General features: G+C 44.2%; 1 protein-coding gene across 1 annotated transcript in view; it reads right to left on the reverse strand.

The window, feature by feature from the left end:
• The window catches only part of LOC117561190 (E3 ubiquitin-protein ligase HECW1), a gene marked incomplete in the record, with an annotated part of 206,653 nt that overhangs the window by 69,188 nt on the left and 116,039 nt on the right, over positions 1-21,426 (reverse strand). Inside the window, 2 exon segments of the mRNA XM_034238491.1 lie at positions 234-334; positions 1,969-2,111. Coding sequence (XP_034094382.1) covers positions 234-334; positions 1,969-2,111 — 244 coding nt within the window.

Below are 21,426 nucleotides of genomic sequence, written 5' to 3' on the forward strand. Positions count from 1 at the left end.
GTGCAAATTAAAGTTTTGTGAGTTTAGAAAGCCGATTTACACTCTTGAGACCTTTAAATAGCTTTTGATACTTCTACATTCCAAAAGAATAGCATCAACCAACACAAACTGAAGATTCACTACAGAGAGAAGTGTGACTTTGCAAGAGAAAGACAGTTGACTTGAAAGCTAAACACTCAAACGGAGCAGAATTTATTATTTTTCACTGTTACATGGCATTATGCCTTATGTACCTGGGTGAATAGAAGAAGTCAACTCAAAGCGGAACTGCAGCTGGCCGCAGACATGGTCTGTTGGCAACCTGCGACCCAGCGAATAACTCACTACTCGATCCCTGCAAGAAATAAGACAGAAAAGTACAGAGAAAAAGAGATATGCAGGATTAATGTAAGATTGCTGGAAGAGACACGAAAAAATTACAGATTTTGTTAAAAAAATACATAGCTACAGATGTAGTGAACTAATGTAAATATCCCAGCACTTGCCAGCTGGCGGTCAGTTGACAGCTGAAAGCCTAACTAATCCTAATGGCTGTTTATTTTTTTTTAGGCCTTGGTTCACATACAGTATTTTCCCTGGACTAACAGTAGTTGTTACTTCAGTCATGTTTGCAACGCATCAGTTGTGTTTGTCGAATAGCATTTAATTACATATTTTGAATCCATTATTTTCAGCGGAGAAAAATTGTTACAACATACAATTTTACTCTTGAATATAATTATGTCTTTAGTCGTTTGTGAATGTCATTTTTACACTGTGCTATTGATAATGAATCAAATCAAATGGGTAAGGGTTAAGCAGTGTATAAACTAAAAAGTAAGCGTAATATTAGCTGCATTCATAAAGCCATGAACACAAGAATTAATGGATAATTGTAATTAAATATTGTATAGCTTTTAATTATTTAAAAGAAGGACTTTCTCCACAATTGAAAAGTTTGAAAGTATGATCATCACTTTAGCAATATATTGCTTATGAAATTTTTTTTTTTTAAATGTTCGGGTGTTTGCACACTGTACAGTAGTTTGCTACTTTTAGCTTTTTAAGGGACATAAAACCTTGACTATTCACCAGCTTCTCACTCACAGGGGAAGGACCTCCAGGCCTCCTTATTTTGTATAGCACGTCACCACTGGATTGAATCAAAATAAGACCCGTCAAGAAAACTCAAATTCCCAATGTTGTCCAAAAAAAAAATGAAGGTGAATTTCAAGCTCTCGTCCACTAGCTGTGACATCACGCACTCTAAGCCTTAACGAGCTATGCAATACACATTAATGTTCAAATCTGAAAAAGGCCTCTTTGTCAAGCTCCAAGCTAAATAAATATCTCAATAAGTGTAAAATATATCAAAAATCTGAAGAATAATTTGTATAGCTGAAGGTCTTGTGACCGTTTTAAAGTTGGAATGAAGTCTCTAGCTGAAAGTATGTGGAAGGAGTAGCATTTGCGCACGGTGTAGGTAAAAGAGGATTTGAAGGTTCCTCCCATTGAGTTACATGTTAAATGCTGTTGCACAGCATTCACACTAATTATAGCCCTGATCACCTTAAGAGAGGTACCATTTATCATTGCATTATTTTGGAAAATAATCTATTTGTGATAGTAATAGTAATTATATTACACTTTCACTGCCGCCACTTGACATTTTGTTATTGTTTTATACAATGAGGGAAGGTAATTAAGTATATTTACTCAGGACCTGTAGTTAAGTAATGAAATTGAGGTACTTGCACTTTACTTGAGTATGTTCACATGCTTCTTCAAGTAAAATAACAATACAGTAAATACAAATACAGTTTTTAATATTTAAAAAAACTATTAGTTTTAAAAAACGGTATTAGTTATATATTTGTTTTATTCATCAACACTAATAAGAGTAATATTTAGACTGATGACAAGCAAAGTCCTGCCACACATACTTACAGTATTAATTGCATAACTGTATATGGTGTGTGAGTGTTTTACCCAATGGCATGTTTTTCCAGCAGCCTCTGGACAGGGACAGAGAGCTTTCCAAGAAAACGCTTGATGATTGGCCGACTCTTGGCAAATTTATCCTTCACTTCGATCTCCAGTACATCAGTGGGCAGAGACACAAAGTTGAACCGCTGAAGAAACAGACAGAGAGGGTAGAGTCATAAAGATATGACCAATCAGGGTCATTGGATTAGTATGATATTTTTCTATGCACTACAGTTAGAAAATCACATCGGTCGGCCAGTACACTCAAAGCAGTCAATAGAGAAAATTATGACCCAAACTTCTTTGCAATAAAACATATATTTTGTATAAATGGACCCTGTTGTTTTTTTCTCCCAATATGATGATTTTTTTCCCCGCAGAAATATTTTTATTAGATTTGTTTAAAGACAACAACAAACATCAACACATTACACATTTACACATGTACCCCTTCCCCTTCCCCAGTCCCAAACAGACCTGAACAATATGCGCAAGGATATGACATCTCTGGAGTACAAAACAAAAAACAAGAGAGACAGTAGCTGGAAGTCTAGGACAATAGACAAGAGTAAAGGAAACACAAATAAAACACATAAACACTCTTTTAACATAATACAAATGATAATACTAATAGAAAGTACAGTCAGAAATAGTGCACCATCATCATCATGACTTAAAGGGGACCTATCATGCAAAATGCACTTTTGTAGTCTTTTATACATGAATATGTGTCCCCGGTGTGTCAGCGAACTCACCAAGTGTCAGCAAACACAACCGTCTCTCTTTTCCTCCATACCTAAATCTCTAAAAACGGGGCTGGAACGGATCTGATACAGGCTGATCCAGATTTGAAAATAGTCTGACGTCAGTGACGAGAAGCTCCGCCTATATGGCCAACTCTACACCTATCAGGGGAATGAGAGGTTGCCATGGCATGGTAACAGCATGGTAACAGCATGGTACCATGACGCTCATAACTCCGCCCCCTCCTTTGCAGGGGGGCGTGGTCAGCTGCAGCGCATGCAAAGACAGGGTGGAGGAGAGGAAAATAGAGCAAAATAAGGCATGGCTAGTTTGGTATTTTGAAAAAAAAAACGTATAAATATACCTTATGATAGGTATGATAGGTCTCCTTTAAGCTTCTTAAAGTGTTTTAGGAATGGTCCCCATACCTTATTGAACTTAGTACTTGAGCCACAGACTGAGTAGCACAACTTTTCAAGTGTAAGGCAAGGCAAGGCAAGTTTATTTATATAGCACTTTTCAACACAAGGCAATTCAAAGTGCTTTACAAAAAATGAAAGACATTAAGAAAATTGCATTTAAAATCAGTCATTAAAAAGAAAAGCTAATAAAATAAACATTAAAAGAAAAAAATACATGGATAAAAGTTACAGTGCAGTCTAAGATATGAATAGTTCAATTAAACATTAAAATAAAAAGTACATGGATAAAAGTTACAGTGCAGTCTAAGATATGAATAGTTCAATTAAAAGCAGCGACAAAAAGAAAAGTCTTCAGTCTGGATTTAAAAGTAGTCCAGATATTTGGAGCATAATAACTGAACGCTGATTTACCATGTTTAGTTCTGACTCTGGGGACAGAAAGCTGAGCAGTCCCTGAAGACCTGAGAGATCTGGATGGTTCATAATTTAGCAGGAGGTCAGAAATGTATTTTGGGCCTAAACCATTCAGTGCTTTATAAACCAGCAGCAGTATTTTGAAATCTATTCTTTGACACACAGGAAGCCAGTGTAAAGACTTCAGAACAGGAGTGATGTGATCCACTTTATAATAATAATAATCCTTATATTTATTATAGCGCTTTATCAAAGACTCTCAAAGCGCTTTACAAATACACATTACACATACAGATCATACATGTAATGGTCATCTACTGTGGACAATACCCACAGGAGCAAATTCGGGTGAAGTGTCTTGCCCAAGGACACAACGGCCTGACGCAGTGGGGCGGGAGCGGGTTTCGAACTGGAGTTCCCCAACGCCCCCTTGATCTGATGCTCAAATGCACAGACCACTGCGCCACCCGTCCCTACTTTCTTAGTGTTAGTGAGGACTCGAGCAGCGGCGTTCTGAATCAGCTGCAGCTTCCTAATAGATTTTTTAGTGAGACCTGTGAAGACACCATTGCAGTAGTTGAGTCTACTGAAGATAAAAGCATGGACAAGTTTTTCCAAATCCTGCTGTGACATTAGTCTTTTAATCCTAGATATATTCTTTAGGTGATAGTAGGCTGATTTAGTAACTGTTTTAATGTGACTGTTGAAACTCAGGTCAGAGTCCATGACTACACCTACATTTCTTGCTTTATCTGTTGTTTTGAACATTGCAGACTGAAGCTCAGTGCTAACTTTTATACGTTCTGACTTGGCTCCAAAAACCATTACCTCAGTTTTATCTTTGTTTAATTGGAGAACGTTCTGACACATCCAGTCATTGATTTGTTCAATGCACTTACTCAGTGTTTGAATTGGAGCATAGTCTCCTGGTGAAATTGTTACGTACATTTGTGTGTCATCTGCTTAGCTATAGTAACTTATTTTGTTGTTTTTCATTATCTGAGCCAGTGGTAGCATGTAGATGTTAAATGTTAGATGTGTAAGGCTTGACATTAGGTCATTTAGCCACTGAGCGTGGGTAGGCGGGACAGCATCTTTCCACCTAAGTAGTATCACTAGCCTGGCCAGCAGGGAGGCAAAGGATAGTGTGCGAGCCTTGATTGGAGACAGGCGTGTATCATCCTCTCCAGTGGTGCCAAAGAGTGCAACTAGAGGGTTAGGGTCCAGCTTTTGATCAAGGATAACAAACAGCAGCCAGTTGCAGAGAAAGGTGCTTAGACCCAGGTTGGTTAGTTTGCAAACCAGCTGCTGGGGGATTATTGTGTTGAATGCTAAGCTAAAGCAACGTCCTGACAAATTAGTTATTTGTGTCCAAGTGGGTGAGTGCTGGGTGGAAAGCAGAGGAGATTGCATACTCAGTGGGCCGCTTAGCTTGATATGCAAACTAAAATGGGTCCAGGGAGTGTGGACTAGCCTCTCGTAGTACTGATGGTGGAAGTCAGCACTACAGGGCGGTAGTCATTGAAGCAGGATGGAGACGAGTTCTTCGGCAAAGGTATGATGGTGGTTTCTTTGAAGCAGGATGGACTAACAGCCTGGCTCAGGGAGATGTTGAATATGTCTGTGAGAACATCTGTGAGCTCAGCTGCGCAGTCTTTTAGCCCACGACCAGGAATGTTGTCAGGTCCAGAAGCTTTTTCCGGGTGTTAATCCTGAACAGTGTGCTTCTCATACTGCCTGTGGACAGACAAATAGCCTGGTCGTTGGGGGGAGGAGTGGTTTTCTGCGCAGGTGTGTTTTTCCGTGCTTAAAAGCGTGCAAAGACGCCGTTGAGGTTGTTCAGCAGAGAGGTGTCTCTGTCACAGGTCTGTGGTAGTGGTTTGTAATCCGTGATTGTCCTAATACTCCATAGGCTCAGTGTGTCTCTGCTGTCACTGAAGTGAGCTGTAATCCTCCAGGTGTACTGCTGCTTGGCTTTACGGATGCCACAGGAAAGATTGAGACCAGCTGGAGATGTAGCCTGCAATTGTCTCTGTGTATCCCTAAGGTTTCTTCAATTTTCCCCCCATGAACTGTGGGGTTTCTTTGGAAGTTTTTCCTTGTCCGATGTTAGGGTCCAAAGACAGAACATGTCACATTCGTATTCATATTCTTTACAAACTGTAAAGTCCAATGAGACAAATGTAACATTTGTGATATTGGGCTTTCAACATTGGGCTGGGTTTTTTATGTAATATCATAATCTACTGTACTCTTGCTATTTTTTTTCAAAATGACCAACCCTTAAGGCTTTAGGACCCAATGTAGGAAGAAAACAAGCATGAGCTAGTAAAGAACATCACTCAGACTTCACTTAGACTAAAGTAAAGATCGAACGATTAACTGCCAGGTTGATAAAACGGATAATTCTGCAGTAGCAATATGCCAAATCTGATTATGGTGGGTGACATTTTAGGTAGGCCCAGTAGAACATTTGTATACATTTAATAAGGAAATACCTCTATCTGGTGCACTTTGTTGAGTTGTATACAAACATGTTTTTAATTAATCTAGTAAATATTTCTGTATATTTTGAATATCTATGGGGGGATGCTTAATATCAAGCAGGCCATCTTTTAGTTCCTAGTATGTGTCAAGCTCTGAGCTGCAGACTGACAGTGACTCTTTATTAGATCCTCATTGACTGGCAAATTCCAACATCTTTCAGACCTCGGCATTGCCCCCTGCATGCTGCCGAGGTACATTTCCGACTGCAGCAATATATCTAAGGTTCTGCTGAAGAGATTTCATGAAGAGATGGATGATGGGGCTTTTCATACTATAAAGCAGTTGTGTGCAGCAGGTACTGTAAGAATCACACACAATTATTAATTAGTGCAGACTTATTAACTGACTATACTGCTTTGCAAATTCAGGCTGGAGAGTGTTAATTGACAGTACTTCCCTGCAAAAGGTTAAACAATGGGACACAATTGGAACACAACATACAATCCATCCAGCAGTATAAGCATAAAACTGATGCACAATATCAGTTTCCCAACCTCTTACCACATAAAGAATACCACAGCTAATGTCATTTGGACATGTAAGTCAATCATAAATGGCCTGTCAACAACTGATGGACTTTTAAAAGCATTTACATTTTACACCTTTTATAAAATGCTATAACTTAAGACAAAATAAAAATCTTCTTAACAGAAAAATTAAACACTGCTGGTCTTCATCATCAACAAACAATTCATCACACCTTATCCAATTTAGCCCGCAAGAAGTAAATGGCACTAAGGTTATCGTGTATATTTTGTAACGCACACTGAAGACAAATATAACCCTACATTAATAATTCCAAAAAATCTTTATAGCACAATGATTTAGAGAGTATATCGTTGCAAATATTAATTCAATGAAAAGCATTTTAGACATCTGGTGAGCCATTGTTGTGATGGTTTATCTTTGCTATCATTTGATCTTATAATACAATGGCACTTTAAAGTGGACCTATCATGCTATATTTGAATAATATATTGTAGGGCCATACCTATATAAAACATGTCTGTGAAGTTTTTTTTTCAAAATACCAAACAGATCATGCATTTTAGCCATGCCTCATTTCGCTCTATTTGCTCTATTCCAACCCTGTTTTTGCAAGGGCTGATTCTGTGACGTAGCTTTAATGCAAATGAGCTGCAGCTGACCACGGCCCCCTGCAGGAGAAGGGGGCCGTGCTCGAATCAGATGCTAGGCTCTCAGAAGAGGGGGAGGAAAAGAGAGGCTCCGTCCTCCGTGTATTATTCTTATATGATTATATAGAGTCGTTATTCATTTGTTTTAAAGCTCAATAAATAACAAAGAAGACCTCTGACCGGCACTTTTCTAATTTTGTCCGGAAGATTGAAACTTTAACGGACATGTTGACCAGCGAAAAAAAATCGAACTGAAACTCTGCTGCACGGTCCCCTCGTCCCTTGGAAGAAAAAATCTCCTGTGGCAGAATCCCCCCAGACCCCCCTTATGTTTTCAGCATGTCAACTCTTTCACCTGTGGGGAAATTGCAGGATTGGCTCCAGGTCGCCCTTTTTATTTACTACAAGACAAATGTGCCTCTTTATTTCATACAGTTCAATTTGGATTGAGACAGGGAAATATTCTAAACCTCACACGTGGCGTTTCACTGTCAATGGGGGCGATATAGCATGTATGATGGATGATTTGATTGCCAATAGGAGAGGACGCTGGCGTGGTTTGTTCGCCGCTTCTCCACCGCTATCCTACTTTCAGTTCGTGTTTGAACATATTTGATCTGATTTTTCTTTATACATCGGTTATGTTTGATGTTCTCATAAACGAGTCATGTTTGTTATAGAACTTGGTTTAATAACCTTGATAGTAACGGAGCAACATTACATACACCTGGTAGTTATCACAACACTACTCGCATGCCGCATGTAGATCCCTACATCCGGTACGGTGTCTGCAGAAGGACCAAAGAGACCAAATGCGAATACTCTACATCCCCTTTCTTTAGCTCTTCCTACAGTAGTGAACAAAACTGTTATACTGAGCACATATGACAGAACATACAGAATGCTGCAAATGTACACATTATCAAACTATGTGTGCATTTAGTAACTGATGAACACAGAGGCTATCTCAAAGAAGGAGTGCAGCATTTAACTCAGTAATTACTACAGTAACAAGTAGATTACTAAAATAGAATACATTTGCACTGTGAAACAAAACTTTAGGCCTCAATATGGCATAACTGTGTGAACTAACAGTTTAGAGTCATTGTTCTCAGAGTGGTATGCTTATGCATACATGACAAAGCTTCAGTCTCTGTATTTGGGATTAGGCTTGATAGCACGGCCTGAGCGTGTCCTGTAGACACTCTCAGGAGTGTCTGACAGCAGTTTAGCTGTGGGAACATCAGCCCTCATGTGTTCACTGTTCAGTGATTCCTGTGTGTTACAATCTGTGAACTCAAGTCCTGTGTCCTGATGATCAGTGTCACTTGTGGAGGTATGTGACGGGACAGGCTCTGCTACAGGCAGAATGTGCCTACGATTCCTTCTGTACAGCTTCCCGTCTGAGTGGACGACGTATGACCGGGGTTCCTTGCAAATCTCTTGAATCATTCCAGTCCTGTTGTAACCTTGTGGGGTCTGCATCCTAACAACCTGTCCTTCCATCAAAGGTTGTAGTGGTCGGCTTGACTTATCATAGCACTGTTTTTGATACAGCCTCTTGTTTAGAAGTTGGGCTTTTACCTCTTGTGGATGGCACATGTGTGGCTCAAGCAGCTTCACCGAGACTGGGAGTGTTGTACGTGTTTGTCTCGACATCAGTCTCTGTGCAGGAGATCCTAATTTTGCGTCACGTGGTACATTCCTGATGTTTAATAGGTTGAGAAAAACATCAGTTCCATCTCTATGAGATTTCTCCATGAGCTGCTTAGCACTGCGCACAGCCCGTTCAGCTAGTCCGTTGGACTGGGGATACTCAGGGCTGCTGGTAATATGAGTGAAGTCCCACTGTGAAGCAAAGTCTTTAAAGCGCTGGCTAGTAAACTGCCTCCCATTGTCTGACATGAGGGTGTGAGGTGCTCCATGAACTGAGAAATGTCTTTTCAGCTTTGCAATGACTGTTGCTGCAGTGATATCACGAAGCATGTCTATCTCATACCAGCCTGAATATGAGTCCACTAGCACTAAGTATTGCTGATTGTGCCACTCAAAGATGTCAGTTGCTACAGTTGACCACGGCAGGTCTGGAACTGGATGCAGATGGAGTGGTTCTTTCTGCTGGTGTGGTTTTGTGCTGTTGCACACAGAGCAGACTGTATTTCTGTGTGAATGTTGTCTGTCATAGTTGGCCAGAAAACAATGCCACGTGCTCTCCGCTTTGTAGCTTCTTCACCAGGATGTCCTCTGTGCATGATGCTGATGTATTCTTTCTGTAGTGACAGAGGAATAACTGCTTTGTGACCCTTCATTATGACTCCATTTTCAACAATCAGTTCGTCTCTGAAAGGAAAATACGGTCTAATGGCATGTGGAAGATTATGCTGTTTAGCGGGCCACCCGTGTCTGATAGTGGTGCTGAGTGTTTGCAGAGTCATGTCTTCAGCGGTGTGCCTCTCTAACTCTTCTAAGCGAGAAGAAGATATGTAGTTAACAGTCATCACGTCGAAGTTGTCCTCTTCTTCAGCTTGCTGAACTGTGGAGCTGCGGGGAGCTCGCGACAAAGTGTCAGCCAGGAACATTTGCTTTCCACATTTGTACACAAGAGTGATGTCGTACTTTTGTAGTCGTAGCATAATTCTTTGTAGTCTTGCCGGTGCTGTGTGTATGGGCTTTTTTAGTATGGTGACGAGGGGCTGGTGGTCTGTTTCAATAGTGACTGGTTTACCATAGATATAGTCATTGAATTTTGAACATGCAAAGACCACTGCCAACAACTCTTTTTCGATTTGAGCATATCTGGTTTCTGTTTCAGTTAGTGTACGCGAAGCATACGCTACAGGTTTTCCTTCCTGCAAACACGCTGCACCGAGTCCGTACTGTGAAGCGTCAAAGGTAAGTGTCACTGGCTTGTCAACGTCGTAGTATAGCAACACCGGTGGGCAAGACATGCGTTTCTTTAAATCTTCAAAAGCTTTCTGCTGCTGTTCATGCCATGTCCATTCTGTGTCTTTATGTGTGAGCTGCCGTAGTGGAGCTGATAGCTGGCTGAAGTTTGGTATGAACTTTCCAAGGTAGTTGACCATCCCCAGAAATCTTTGTAAGGCTGGGACGTCTGCTGGCACTGGCATCTCCTTAATAGCACTTGTTTTGGAAGGATCTGCTTTGAGTCCCTCACTGGTGAAAACATGGCCGACATAGCCAACTTGGCTTAGCCTGAACTTGCACTTGAGGGGGTTAAGCCTTAAGTTTACCTCCCTGACCCTGTTGAGCACTTTTCTCAGGTTGGCGTCGTGCTCTGCAACATCTTTATCTGCAATAATGATATCATCAACGATTATTTCACAGGGGTATCCGTCGGAAATCTGTTCCATGGAGCGCTGGAACACCTCGCTGGCAGAATTGATTCCAAATGGCATTCTCAGAAATCTGTAACGACCAAAAGGGGAGCTGAAAGTGGTTAACATGGAAGACTTATGGTCGAGTGGAATCTGCCAAAAAGATCTCTTTGCATCTAATACAGAAAACATAGTTGCTTTTGACATGTGTGTGGCGACTTCTTCCACAGTACGCATAGGATGGTGTGGTCTTTTCAGAGCGGTGTTCAAGTCTCTTGGATTAATGCATATCCTGATTTCTTGTTTGTCCTTTTTGCTAGTGGCTACCATAGAGGACACCCAATCAGTGGGCTCTGAGACAGGAATGATGACGCCCAGTTCCTGCATCTTGTCGAGTTCAGCTTTGACTCTGTCTTTCATAGCCACAGGTATGCGATGTGCAGGACGAACGACTGGTTTTACATCTGGGTCGAGAGTCATGGAGTACGTCACAGGTAGCTTTCCAAGCTCATCAGAGAAGAGATCGCTGTATTCTGTTTGGATCTCAACTGAAAAATCATCGTCAGTGGGGCTTAATTGATGAACTGCTTCACTGAATGAAACTAGTCCCATCCGTCTGCACGCTCGTAGCCCAAGCAGTGGCAGGACATCTTCTTCTACAATGTAGAATGGCAGTGTGTGGACTTTTCCCACTAGGTGGCACTGCAGTCTGACTACGCCCGCAGTTTTGATTTTGCTACCACCATATGCAACAAGATTAGTGGATTTAAAACACGTCTGTATTTTTTCATCTCCTTTTATCACATTGAATGACATTTTTGACATAACATTGCACTTCGCACCAGTGTCTACTTTCATCTCGACTACATTGTCATTGATTTGCACTGTGACAGAAGCCTCATCATTTTTATCTATCTGTGCATCAGTTGCGTCAACACTTACTTGCAGTGTTACGCCGTCAACATAGAATGTTTCATCTGTAGTTGTATCAGCTTGATCAGGTTCTAGTTGATGAACTATCCTCCTGGGCCCTTGCTTGTTATATGCTTGTTGTATGGAATTGCAACACTTCTTGAAATGGTTCCACTTTTTGCAGGTGTGACACTGTTGACCATTTGCTGGACAGTTGTCCCTCTTTGCTGCATGACTACCTCCACAGTTGTAGCAGTTGGAAATATAGCTAACTCCATTTGCCTGAGGTTTCCTTTTGTTGTCGTATTTTCGTGTTCCTCTCTGGTAAGTCTGAACTGAATTCACATTTGTGGCAGAGTGTTGTGGCATAGCTAGCGTTTTATTGTGCTCTTCAGTCATCTCATGGATCTGACATATGTTAACAGCCTTGATTAGTGTTAAATCACAGTCTCTCAGGAGCACTTTCCTTAAGTTGTCATTACTGATACCACAGACCAGTCTATCTCTGGTTAGTTCTTCATCGAGATTCCCAAATTTGCAGCTCTTTGCCTTGATCCTTAAAGCACTGACATACGATTCAATTGACTAACCCATTTTTTGATTCCTTGTATTGAACTTGTGTCTTTCCATAGTGACATTTGTTTGAGGGTTACACATCTCCCTACATTTTCTTTTCAGACACTCCGGGTCTTCTTTAGACTCGGCATGAGTGATGATGGGCGCATCCTCGCCAGGACCCCTGACTTCAGCCGCATAGACGAAAGACCTCTCGCGCTCGATGGCCTCTGGTCCCGCTATATTGAGGAGAATGTATGCTCGTGTGCGTGCTGGCTTGTCATAGTGTGCCGCCGCGTTGAAAATGTCATATTCCTGTTCGAATACTCGCCAGTTCTCTGCGATGTTACCGTCAAAGACGAGTGGGTCGGGTCTCCGGAATCCTTCCGCCATGTTAGCTTAGCTGCATGCGTCGTGGTGGAGTAGGCTTAGTTGTCCTCTCAAACGTCACCCAGACGTGAAAAATCCGCCGAAAAAAATCCGGAGACTTGACTTCTGACACCATGTTTGATGTTCTCATAAACGAGTCATGTTTGTTATAGAACTTGGTTTAATAACCTTGATAGTAACGGAGCAACATTACATACACCTGGTAGTTATCACAACACTACTCGCATGCCGCATGTAGATCCCTACATCCGGTACGGTGTCTGCAGAAGGACCAAAGAGACCAAATGCGAATACTCTACAGGTTAGTTATATATAACATCTGTCAATATTGGCTCCAACTGAATCACTACTTTGTTAAAGTAGTTTTCCGTTACCTATTTGCTTTTTCCTGCGTACCGGACCCTAGCCTGCTAGCCCGTTTACTACCAGCCTCCAGCCGTTGGCCGTCAACAATCTTCGGAAAGCCCTAGTAGTCGTGACCGCTACCTCTACAGCTAGCCAACCTCGAGTCACCGGGTGGCTACATGCTAACGCTAGCATTGGACCGATCTCCTTCTTTTCGTCTCTTAGCCTTCATTCCACTGACTCCCGCAAAATCACTGATTGTCAACAGAAACTTCGCTACTCACCCCGATCACCTGCCATGATGTGTGCTTTCCTGCTGTCTGACATTAATCCTCTCAAGAGGTTCGTTGTGAGCTGCATCCTTCCCGGCCGACATGACTGTCATACTCCATCGCGGAACTACTCCAGCTAAAGCACACATCCACTCCACCATGCCCGACGATGATCTCCGCCATCAGTGAGCATGGACTGCTACAACGACCCAAATACATTCACCGAAGCTCCGGACGAAAGTTTGTTTACTCCCGGTCCGGTCATTCCATCTCATCCATCTGGTCTGCTGCGTGCACTGACACACCCCCTCCATTTCATCATCACAACAACCAACACGTGCACTATGCCTGCCTACGCCCCCTTCCCAAAGCACCCCAGCCTGTTCAAACTCAACCTCATCTTAAACTTGGTCTGTTTAACACCCAGTCTCTAAACAACAAGGGTCTCATTCTCAATGAATTCATCACTGACAATCATCTGGACTTTCTCTGTATCACAGAGACTTGGCAAAAACCACAGGAATACTTCTCCCTCAACCAGACAACACCCCCAGGATACACATATATTGAAAAACCATGCCACCATGGGCGTGGAGGTGGAATTGCCACAATTCTAAGAAATAATATAAAAACAATTGCAATAAACATCCCTTGCCCCTCCTCATTTGAACACCTTGCATTTAAACTGTCTGGTCCAAAACCCCTGGTTACAGCAGTCATTTACCGTCCCCCCAAACCAAACCCTGCTTTCCCCTCGGATCTTGCTGAATTCCTCACACAACTTTGCTCTATCTCTCCATCTGTATTATTACTTGATGATTTCAATATTCATGTCGACTCAAACGACTCCAATACCGCTTCAGAACTCCTGGACATACTCAACTGTTTCAATATCACACAACATGTTGATTTTCCCACCCATAAAAAAGGTCACACACTGGACCTGATCTGCACCACTGGCATCGCCATCAGCAACCTGACCACCTATGACCTCACCATCTCCGATCACCTGGCCCACATCATGGACATCCTAACCCCAACCCCCCTCATCAAGCAGAAGCGCACCATACAATTCCGGAATATCAAGTCCATACACCCCTCCTCCCTCTCCTCCCTACTGGCTGACACCATCCCTGACTCCACCGTCACCCAGAATGTTTCCCCTACTCGCTCCAATAAAAACCAAGTATTAAAACTAGGGCCAACAGGGTGGGTGGAGGGGGTCTGGAAGACGGGTTTGGGCTGACAGCCCAGGGGCACAGCGGAGGACCCGGAAGGGGTCTCGGGTGGACGGTCCGGGGGCAAGGCAGAGTTAAAAAAGGGGGACTCGGGCGGATGGCCCAGGGGCAAGGCAGAGTTCAAGGATGGGGTCTCGGGCGGACGGCCCGGGGGCAAGGCAGAGTTCAAAAAGGGGAACCCGAGTCCCCAAGGCAGAGTCCAAGGAAGAGTCAGGGGGCCGGGCCCGAGGGCGAAGACCGTGGCTCTCAGGGGGCCGGGCTCGAGGGCGAAGACCGCGGCTCTCAGGGGGCCGGGCTCGAGGGCGAAGATCAGACAGCTCCGGAGGCCGGGCAGGACCCAGTGTCGGCAGAACAGGAACCGGAGCCGGTGGGACAGGCTTCGGCAGGAACCCCCACGGAAGAGGACCAGGAGTTGGCAGGACCCCCGGCAAGACAGGTGATGGCGGGACCCCCAGAGGAACAGGACATAGGATTGGCAGGACCCCCGGCAGGAGAGTAGTCGGCGAGACCTCCAACGGGACTGGACATGGAGCTGGCAGGACACCCAGCGGAACCTCCAACGGCACAGGACATAGGGTTGGCAGGACCCCCGGCAGAAGAGTAGTCGGCGGGACCCCCAACGGGACAGGACATAGGGTTGGCAGGACCCCCGGCAGGAGAGTAGTGTCTAGGACTATCTGTTAGTGCTATAGCCAAATTTAAGGAAGAGATTCCACCAATACTTAACTCGATAGCATATCTGCATGTAAGGGAGGAAACTTATACAAAATGTACACCACCCCAAATTGATCATGTTGTTGATAGTGCTACAGATGCGCTGCGAATAAAATTAGACTCTGTTGCTCCTTTGAAAAAGAAGAAAATAAAACAACATAGATTAGCTCCATGGCATAATGCCAAAACCCGCAAAATAAAGCAAAAGTCGAGACAACTTGAAAGGATATGGCGTTCCACTAAACTTGAAGAATCTCGTTTAATTTGGCATATTACTCTCAATGAATATAAGAAAGCACTGCGTAAAGCGAGAGCAGCCTACTACTCTTCATTAATAGATGAGAATAAGAATAATGCAAGATTTCTTTTCAGCACTGTAGCCAGGCTGACAGAAAGCCACAGCTCGATTGAGCCTTCTATTCCCATAGCACTCAGTAGTAATGATTTTATGTGCTTTTTTAACAATAGAATTGTTACTCTTAGAAACAAAATTAATGACCTCTTGCCTTTGACCAGTATAGTGTTATCAACAGCTCCCGGAAACATGAGTTCTAATATTACACTAGATAGTAAACTAGTATGCTTTTCAGCCATAAACCTTGAACAATTAAATTCAATGATTCTCTCTTCTAAACCATCAACGTGTATGTTAGACCCAATTCCAACTAAGCTGTTGAAGGAAGTTTTTCCATTAATTAGCACTTCTTTATTAAATATTATGAATATGTCTTTATTATCAGGCTATGTTCCACAATCATTCAAAGTAGCAGTGATAAAACCGCTTCTTAAAAAGCACAACCTCGATCCAGAGGTTTTAGCCAATTATAGACCTATTTCTAATCTTCCGTTCCTCTCAAAAATTCTGGAGAAAGCGGTCGCAAAACAGTTGTGTGATTACTTAAAAAACAATGATTTATTTGAAGATTTTCAGTCTGGCTTTAGAACACATCATAGCACAGAGACAGCTCTGGTTAAAGTCACAAATGACATTTTAATAGCCTCTGACAAGGGACGTGTCTCTATTCTTGTTTTGCTCGATCTCAGTGCTGCATGTCATACTATGGACCATGATATCTTATTGCAAAGACTAGAGCACTTAGTTGGCATACAGGGAACTGCTTTAGGCTGGTTTAGGTCCTATCTATCTGAACGCTCTCAGTTTGTACGTGTCAATGATGAATCTTCCACGCAAACCAAAGTTAGCCATGGAGTGCCACAGGGCTCAGTGCTCGGACCTATTTTGTTCACATTATATATGCTTCCGTTAGGCAATATTATAAGGAATCATTCTGTACATTTTCATTGTTTTGCGGATGATACTCAACTATATTTATCAATCAAGCCTGATGAAATTAATCAAAATAAAATTCAAGACTGCCTTAAGGACTTAAAAACGTGGATGACCTTAAACTTTTTGATGTTAAACACGACCAAAACTGAAGTTATTGTACTTGGCCCGAAGAATCTACGAAACAAATTATCTAAGGATATACTAACTATGGATGGCATTAATTTGGCCTCCAGTGAGATGTAAGAAATATTGGTGTTATATTTGATCAGGATTTATCCTTTAACGCCCACATAAAATCAATTTCAAGGACCGCCTACTTCCATCTACGTAACATTACAAAAATCAGGCATATCTTGCCTCAAAACGATGCAGAGAAACTAGTCCATGCATTTGTTACTTCAAGGCTGGATTATTGTAACTCTTTATTATCAGGGTGTACCAAGAAGTCAGTCAAGTCGCTTCGGCTGATTCAAAATGCTGCAGCTCGTGTACTAACCAGGGTTAGGAAAAGGGACCACATTACTCCTGTTCTGGCTGCGTTACACTGGCTCCCTATAGAACACAGGATATAATTCAAAATTCTTCTTCTCGCCTACAAAGCCCTTAATGGGCAGGCACCATCTTACCTTAAAGAACTCATTATACCCTACTGTCCTACTAGGGCATTGCGTTCCACGAATGCAGGGTTGTTGGTTGTTCCTAGAGTCTCTAAAAGTACAATGGGAGCCAGAGCCTTTTCTTATCAAGCTCCACATTTGTGGAATCAGCTTCCAGTTTGTGTTCGGGCGGCAGACACCCTATCCGTTTTTAAGAGTGCGCTTAAGACCTTCCTTTTTGATAAAGCTTATAGTTAGGGCTGATTAGATTCAGCCCCTAGTTTTGCTGATATAGGCTTAGTTTGTCGGGGGACATCTTACTTCTTCCTTCTCTCTGTCTATACCTCTGTACTCTCATGTTCTGATTAACCCAGCTTCCCCAAATTTATTTATTTTTGGTGTCTATATACGCCGGGATCCGGAGTCATGGATGATCCTGCGCTCCTGTGTCCTGCATCGCGAGCCCTGGATCTTGAATCGTGGCTGTGGTCCTGGATCATAGGTCCTGGATGGATATCCTCGTGGATTCATCTTCTTATTATACACACATGTATTTCCAAACATTTGGACTACATATGTTGCAAATGTATTATCTTTTCAATTTACACACGGCATCTATTGCACGTCTGTCCGTCTTGGGAGAGGGATCCCTCCTCTGTTGCTCTCCCTGAGGTTTCTCCCATTTTTCCCTTTAAACTGTGGGTTTTCTTCGGAAGTTTTTCCTTGTACGATGTGAGGGTCTAAGGACAGAGGGTGTCGTATTGCCATACTGATATTCTGTACAAACTGTGAAGACCACTGAGACAAATGTAACATTTGTGATATTGGGCTATATAAATAAACATTGATTGATTGATTGATTGATTGATTGATAGTCGGCGGGACCTCCAATGGCACAGGACATGGGATTGGCAGGATCCCCAGCAGGAGAGTAGTCGGCGGGACCCCCAACGGGACAGGACATGGGAATGGCAGGAACCCCGGCAGGAGAGTAGTCGGCGGGACCTCCAACGGGACAGGACATGGGATTGGCAGGAACCCCGGCAGGAGAGTAGTCGCAGGGACCTCCAACGGGACTGGACATGGAGCTGGCAGGACCCCCAGCGGAACCTCCAACGGCACAGGACATAGGGTTGGCAGGACCCCCGGCAGAAGAGTAGTCGGCGGGACCCCCAACGGGACAGGACACAGGGTTGGCAGGACCCCCGGCAGGAGAGTAGTCGGCGGGGCCTCCAACGGCACAGGACATAGGGTTGGCAGGACCCCCGGCAGAATAATCGTCGGCAGGGCCTCCAACGGCACGGGACATAGGGTTGAGACTGGAGAGGGAACTCGAGACGAGCCTCGAGAGGAGACCCGAGAGGTGACTTGAGAGGGAACTCGAGGGGAGACTTGAGAGGTGACTTGAGAGGTCACTCGAGAGATGACTTGAGAGGTGACTCGAGAGGGGACTTGAGAAGTGTCTTGAAAGGGGACTCGAGAGGTAACTCGAGAGGAGACTTGAGAGATGACTTGAAAGGGGACTCGAGAGGGTACTCGAGAGGGAACTCGAGAGGAGACTTGAGAGGGAACTGGAGAGGATACTTGAGAGGTGACTCGAGAGGGGATTCGAGAGGGAACTGGAGGGGTGACTTGAGAGGGGACTCGAGAGGGAACTCGAGAGGGAACTTGAGAGGGAACTTGAAAAGTGTCTTGAAAGGGGACTCGAGAGGGAGCTGGAGAAATAGCTTGAGAGGGGACTTGAGAAGGAACTTGAGGACACTTGAGACGGTCGGTTCGCCAACAGAATACGGGGGGCTGGATTCGGCCGAAATGCCGACAGGGCACGAGGAGCTGGCGTCGGCCGGTACGCCGACAGGACACGGGGAGCTTGCGTCGGCCAGAGACGAGGGGCTGGAGTCGAAACCATGGCTGCTGGGGCCAGGACTGAGCCTGGAACCATGGCTGCTGGGGCCAGAACTGGGGCCGGAACCATGGCTGCTGGGGCCAGAACTGGGGCTGGAACCATGGCTGCTGGGGCCAGAACTGGGGCCGGAACCATGGCAGCTGGGGCCAGAACTGGGGCTGGAACCATGGCTGCTGGGGCCAGGACTAAGCCTGGACCTGCAACTTCTTCTCTTAGGAGCCTTTTGGAGGCTCCGTGGACCTCCAAAAGCCAGACGAGTTCCAGAGAACGACTCTTGGACAGGAGCAGGAACTGGGGCAGAAGCAAGGGTTGACTCCAGACGGAACACACCGATGCGTGTGGTGTCATACTGGGAATTGGGAGGCAGGGAGCCAGCATGGCTGGGGCTAGCAGGCAGGGGATAACACACCGAGAGGAAATCCAAAATCCAGCCAGGTAAGAATTTCACAAAATCTGGCTTCTCCATAGCCATCTGGTGTGCCTCAGCCAGAGCAGCCTCTCGCTGCTGAACTCCAGATGCTCCCCTCCACTTATCAGAACAGCCAGCCAAAGAAAAGGACAAACTGAGTAATTCCAACTCAAACGGATCTGCTGGGCCCATCCTTTGTTAGTTCCTTCTGTCAGGGTTGAGAGAGGCAAGCAGGACCCAAATGCAGATTAACAGAAAATATCTAATACCTTTATTTCAAGGTTTGAAGACAGAACTCTTCTCAGTGAACACAGTCCAACAACAACAAGGAACTAACAAAGACTAACAGAAAACACAGAACCTAAATGCACACATGACTAATCAAACAAACAAGAGGCCGGTTGAGGAGGGAGGAGAAAACACAGGGGCACCAGGTGAACACAATCGGGTAATCAGGGAGGGAAAACAGACAGAAAGCAACAGGCAAAACTGGAGGTGAACACTTTTAAAAATAAAACAGGAAACCAAAGACAGAAAAAGACAAGACAAAACACAACACAGACAGATCGTGACACTGGTACACCGATCATCTCCATTGCCTCAAAACGAAAGGTCGCCAGCTCGAAAGACATGCTAAACGAACTGGTCTCACTATCCACAAAGACATTTATAGACTGCACCAACAGCAGTACAAAGATGCCCTCAACAGTGCATGCTCCTTCCACTACTCCTCTGTAATACAATCTGGCAGCAATAACCCAAAGTCCCTTTTTTCAACTATAACAAGCTCCTCAACCCCATGGATAATATCTCAAACTCCTTCACCACCTCAAAGTGTGAATCATTCCTCCAAAGCAAAATTGAAATAATACACAGCAACATAGCCAACTCCTCCGTCTCGTCCACCACCCATCCTTTTCCGGAACCTGCCTACCCTCCTCCTTCCAGGCACCCTTTTACAGCCTTAAGACAAATTACCTCACTGGACATAGTTGCCCAAGTCACCGGCATGAATACCTCAACTTCCATCCTGGACCCCATGCCCTCCACCCTTGTCAAGGCCTGCCTCCCCCAACTCACTCATCTTATCACCACAGTCATTAACTCCTCTCTGTCCACTGGACTCATCCCCCCTGATCTGAAACTCGCTGCTGTCACTCCCATAATCAAAAAACCTGGTTTCAACCCTGATTCCCTCAATAACTACCGGCCCATCTCTAACATCCCATTCCTGTCAAAAATGCTGGAGCGAACTGTTGCCCCCCAACTAAAATCCCATCTGGACTGCAATAACCTTCATGAACCTTTTCAATCTGGTTTCCGTACTCGCCACAGCACAGAATCTGCCCTACTCAAAGTGACCAACGACATTCTCCTCTCTGCTGACTCTGGTTCCCTCTCAATTCTCATTCTCCTTGACCTAACAGCCGCATTTGACACGATTAACCATTCCATCCTCATCAACTGCCTCCAGTCTTCCATTGGCATTACCGGTACTGCCCTCTCCTGGTTTAAATCCTATCTCTCTGACAGACATCAATTCATCTCCATTAACAACTCCAAATCCCCCATAGCCCCTGTCAATCATGGCGTCCCTCAGGGCTCTGTACTTGGTCCCCTTCTGTTCATCATCTACATCCTCCCAATTGGACAAATCCTCCGTCAACACCAACTCCAGTTCCACTGTTATGCTGATGACACGCAGCTCTACCTCTCAACAAAATCAATTTCTCCAACCACACACTCCCAGCTCAGCACCTGCCTCACTGACATTACAATTTGGATGCAAAACAATTTTCTAAAACTTAACTGTGACAAATCGGAACTTATAATCATTGGCCCAAACTCACTTACCCGCTCAACCCAAGATTTTTATTTTACCATCGATGGCTCCATTGTCAACCCCTCCACTCACATCCGTAACCTTGGCATCATCCCCGACCCCACCCTCACTTTCCTCCCTCACGTCAACCAGGTCACAAAAACAGCATTCTTCCATTTAAAGAACATCGCCCGCATTAGACCCTCCCTCTCATCGACCGCTGCTGAAACTCTGATCCATGCCTTTATAACATCCCGACTGGATTACTGCAACAGCATACCTTTTGGATCACCTGCATTCACACTAAAAAAACTTCAATATGTCCAAAACTCAGCTGCCCGCTTGCTCACCTCCACCCGACCCTCCGACCACATCACCCCTATCCTCCATCACCTCCACTGGCTCCCCATCAA

Source organism: Gymnodraco acuticeps, unplaced genomic scaffold, assembly GCF_902827175.1.
Source record: "Gymnodraco acuticeps unplaced genomic scaffold, fGymAcu1.1, whole genome shotgun sequence".
In the NCBI taxonomy this organism is placed as follows: domain Eukaryota; kingdom Metazoa; phylum Chordata; class Actinopteri; order Perciformes; family Bathydraconidae; genus Gymnodraco; species Gymnodraco acuticeps.